This window comes from Coffea arabica, chromosome 1e (assembly GCF_036785885.1).
Source record: "Coffea arabica cultivar ET-39 chromosome 1e, Coffea Arabica ET-39 HiFi, whole genome shotgun sequence".
NCBI classification, from domain to species: Eukaryota; Viridiplantae; Streptophyta; class Magnoliopsida; order Gentianales; family Rubiaceae; genus Coffea; species Coffea arabica.
In genome coordinates this window covers 35,160,956-35,165,286 of record NC_092311.1, presented here as the reverse complement: position 1 = coordinate 35,165,286, position 4,331 = coordinate 35,160,956, and the positions used below count along the sequence as shown (strand labels likewise).

Below are 4,331 nucleotides of genomic sequence, written 5' to 3'. Positions count from 1 at the left end.
GAAGCAAAGTTAGCTTAATGATTCTGGTTTCATGTTTTCTTTTATTGCATGTTTTCTCCTTTTGGCACATTAAGGATCCTGTCCAGACTATGTTGACAGAATGGATTGAGACTTTTACTAGCATTGGATTAACAAATTCGTGAGCTTTGCTTTACCATGTAGAATCCACAGAGTCTCATGTTTTCCTAGAATTAGGCACGTTCTTTTGTTGTCTAAGTCTTCATTGTGCCGCAAGCTTGCTGCCGAACCATTTTGCATGATATCCTTCCAGATTTTTGCATGATATATTTCTAAGTGTTTTGGATTGTGGAGGTTATTTGCTTTGCTGCTTAGTTCAAAGTGTGGATAGATGAATGGTTTTAATCAAAGCTGCCTAGAATCCGCTTGTGAGTTGAAAGTAGTGATTGCATTTCTTTCGTGGCATTTCTTCTCTTAACCCCCTAAGCTTTCCTTTATTTTACTATGGCCCCATAAACTTTTAATCTCCTTCAATTGGGTCCTTATTTTTAATTGCAAATAGGTCCCTGAATTTTATTTTTCTTTAATTGTGACCCCGAATCTTTGTGATAATTATAATTTGATCCCCGAATTTTTATTAACTTTGTGATCAAGTCCTTGCTGGTTTTAATTTCTGGAATGTAAGTTGTTTACATGATTTAATTGATTCAATTTCATTATTATTTGTTAATTAAAGCGATGCCTTGACCCTTTCTTTTATTTTAGAGGGTAAATAAGTAATTTCACCCTATTAAGGCATCAATTCAATGGAGGTACACTCTATCCTTTATTCTTGACTTTATTTGACCTTATGTGCCTTATGTGACTTTATGTGCTCAATTGCATGCCATTTGAATGCTTTCATTTTATTTATTTATTTATTCGCTTTATTCGTCTCATTTTAGTATTTTTGTTTTAGTTCAATTTTTGATCATTTGAAAGGCACTTGAATGCCACAATTGTAATAGTTAGGCTATTATATCATTTCATTTAATTCACTCCCTCTTAGATTGTAGTAGGCTTCCGCCCCGAATGTAATAGTTAGAGCTTTATTTGTTTTACTTGCCTTATGTGTTTTGCATACTTAGGTGCTATGTGTTTAATCGCTTTTTCTTAGGTTTTGGCATCTAGATAAGCATGCTTATGTGCTATGTGTTATGTGAAAATACGTGCCTTGCATGTCTACTTGCTTTTATTTATGTTTGCTTATATAGATGAATGTACGTCACCGTGGCTAGTCCAATGCTAGTCATGGCCTTCCCCTCGAACTCTCGCAAGTCCAATGCTTGTGAAAAGCGTTAGTGAAGGGCTAGTCCAATGCTAGACCCATTAGGGCCGTCCCCGCGCTAGCACATACTTGCATGCCTTCATTACATCTTCATTCATTCTTTCCTTTTAGTTTTACATTTTGCATGACCCTTCACTCCCTTTCCCTTACATATTTAGGATTACATTTTCATTTAGATTAGCTCATTTGCTTGTGTAGATTAGGGAGTCACTCTTTTGGTAAGGGGGATGGACGAGTTTGGCTATCCATAGCCTTAGCACGCTCATTCTTTTTCTAACCAAAAGGAAAATTAAGTTACGAACATTAGTTCCCCGTACCTGTCTTGCTTGCATTCCTCTAGGGTTCATGCATTTCATTTATCCACTATCGCATGCACTTTTGCTTCATATTCTATCCCTTTTTTCACATTTTCACTTCACACAACTTTTATTTTGCACGTTCTCACTCTACCCCTAGCACTTTATATACTATCACGTGCACACACGCACTTCATACTATCACTTTACTCACCTTACTTTGCACATCCATTTGCACACTTCCACTTACACACCATTATTTTTTATATTACTTTTCCACTTCACACAAACTCAAATTTCCACATTGCGTACATTCATTCCACTCATTTCACGTCATTAGCATTATTCGTGACCTCTCCAAAGAGTCATTATTGAGCATCACAATTAATGTGAATGGCACCATTCAAGTTTTGAAGAGAAATTTTGCCCCCGATGTCCCCCTAGGTCTAGGTTTCGCATTCATATAGTGCATCCAAATGTGATAAATGCTTTGGTTAAAACAAGAAAATCTTTGACTAAATCGCGCAACTAGCCATGGCTAGGTCGAAGGGGTGCCTTGGATTTTTATCCTTGCCTTCCCCTTCGTCAAATGTGACTCCCGAACCTTTTTCGTTGGTTTACGTAGACTAGGAGTCGTTTAAAAGGGGTTTCTTTCTACCTTTTTTCTTTAAAAATTTCATTTTAGGTGACTTGGTACACCTTAACTCTATACCAAGTGGCGACTCCGATTGTTATTTCAAAAACCCTTTTTAAACTATATTTTGGGTCAAATCGTCGCATTTTCAAGTCCCATTTAGACCCACTTTCTTTGTAAATCAAAAATCACTTTTCAAATCAAAAATTCACTTTTCCATTTATTTATTTTTCTTGTAAAAAATGGGGCGCGATCTCCACATTGCTTCAGGAGGAGAAACCCATCTTGCACAAACAAAATTTTTTATTTCATCAACAATTTCATTAGGCCCAGTATTAGTCAGTTGATATAGAATTTTATCATGGCCTTTATAGATATATTTATATATATATTTGATAGCTTGAATTGTTGAACAAATTTCTACATTGATATGGCAATTAAATTTAGACAATAAATAGGGGTTGTACGGTATTACCCATCGATTATCAAGAGGATGGCCACGAACAATTATTGATTGCTGAAAATCTCGCCATCGATAGAGAGGGTAGGAGTTGTGGCTGTGCCGCGTGACTTCTGTAAACTCCTTAGGATAATTATCCTTGCATCCAATGTGTTGTTTCATGCATGGGCAGTTTGGATTCATAGTACCACAAGGACCATGCATCATATGCTTAACAACGAGCTCATGAAGATAAGGATGCTGGTTAGCATCTGGCAACTCAGCACATACTATGCGATCATATGATTCGGGAGAGTACATCTTCCATCCTTGTTTCAGAATTATTAAGAAATGAGCGTGGGGCAGACCTCTTTTCTGGAATTCAATCACATATGTGTAAGTTGCTATTTTTCCAAATATATTCTTCTTTAGAAGTTCATCTTTCAATTGTTTAAGTTTTGCATAGAAGACTCGAGATATTAGATCTGGCCTGTTCTCAACCTTATCAGTTGGCAGAAGCAATTTTTGAATCTCAGGCCAATTCTTGTTACAAGTTACTGTCAAAAAGATGTTCGGTTTCCCATATCGCTGAACCAAAGACATAGCATCCATATATCGTCGCCACATATCTCGAGGGCCACTAATGAATGAAGTTGGAAGGAAAATACGTTTACCAATACTTGATGATGATGATTCACCACTCGAAATACTATCAACTATGCCTTGATAAATCTCGGTTCGAAGCTGAGCCTGTTTATTCCTCCCTCTATGGAAATCTAATCTAATTGACTCAATCTTAACATACATATCGACGACGTATTGTTGTAGCAATCTGCCTATATGTAGTAACATTGACTGATCGATATCGCGGATTTGTAGCTTGTAACAATAGTATTCACGACATGAAACCGTGTTGCGCTTTCTTTTTTTTTTGTTAATAGCTGAAACAAACAGACTCATGTTATCTATTCATTAAGAAAGATAATAGACTATGTGTGATTAGCATATATGATAAAGAAATATAATATTCATAGGTTAACGATGCTATATGGAGATGATTATCGATAATACCTCTATTTTCTGCATCAATAATATCATTTGGTGCCGTTGCTGTAGTTGTAGCTATAATAGTTTCTCCCTCGCAGATAACTGGTCTATTATTGCCTCTATCTGGACGACGCATTCTCTCAATCCCTGGATGCCAACCTAGTTCTCCATTTGCAAAGATAAGAGGATATTGCAACGAATCATGACAAGCAAAATAATGCTTAACAATCTGTGTTTGACCATTTTTTCTGTAAATCTGTATATGTTTAGAGTTAAGATGTTCAAAATCTGAACTCTCACTCCAAACAGCTCCTACTTGTGACACAGCAGGCTTATTGAAAACGCGTTGATCTACAGCAGGTGTAGTTTCAAGCACAATCTTATAATCATCCATGCCCGACAAATCTTGTAGTCCTCAAAAAAATGCAGAGTAAGGATTAATCTTTAAGATTTCCTCAAGCTTTGTCACCAATGTTTCTCTAAATCTGATTGAGATTGAAAGTCGTTGCATTGTTTCATGCTCAGTGTCAAAAAAGTAAAGTTGCAAGTTTCGTGGCTTCTCACCATCCTCTGGAACAAGTGGATTAATATAATGGTACATTTGTCCTTGGATTCGAAATGTATAAATTC

At 36.4% G+C, this 4,331-nt stretch overlaps 1 protein-coding gene across 1 annotated transcript; it reads right to left on the bottom strand.

The window, feature by feature from the left end:
- Nucleotides 1-2,481: 2,481 nt before the first annotated feature.
- Nucleotides 2,482-4,095, bottom strand: LOC113693421 (uncharacterized). Its single transcript, XM_072070650.1, has 3 exons — nucleotides 3,726-4,095; nucleotides 2,691-3,595; nucleotides 2,482-2,499 (listed from the first exon to the last, which is right to left on the bottom strand). Exons 1-3 carry the CDS (start codon nucleotides 4,093-4,095, stop codon nucleotides 2,482-2,484), a joined length of 1,293 nt encoding a protein of 430 aa, XP_071926751.1.
- Between the last annotated feature and the right edge of the window lie 236 nt (nucleotides 4,096-4,331).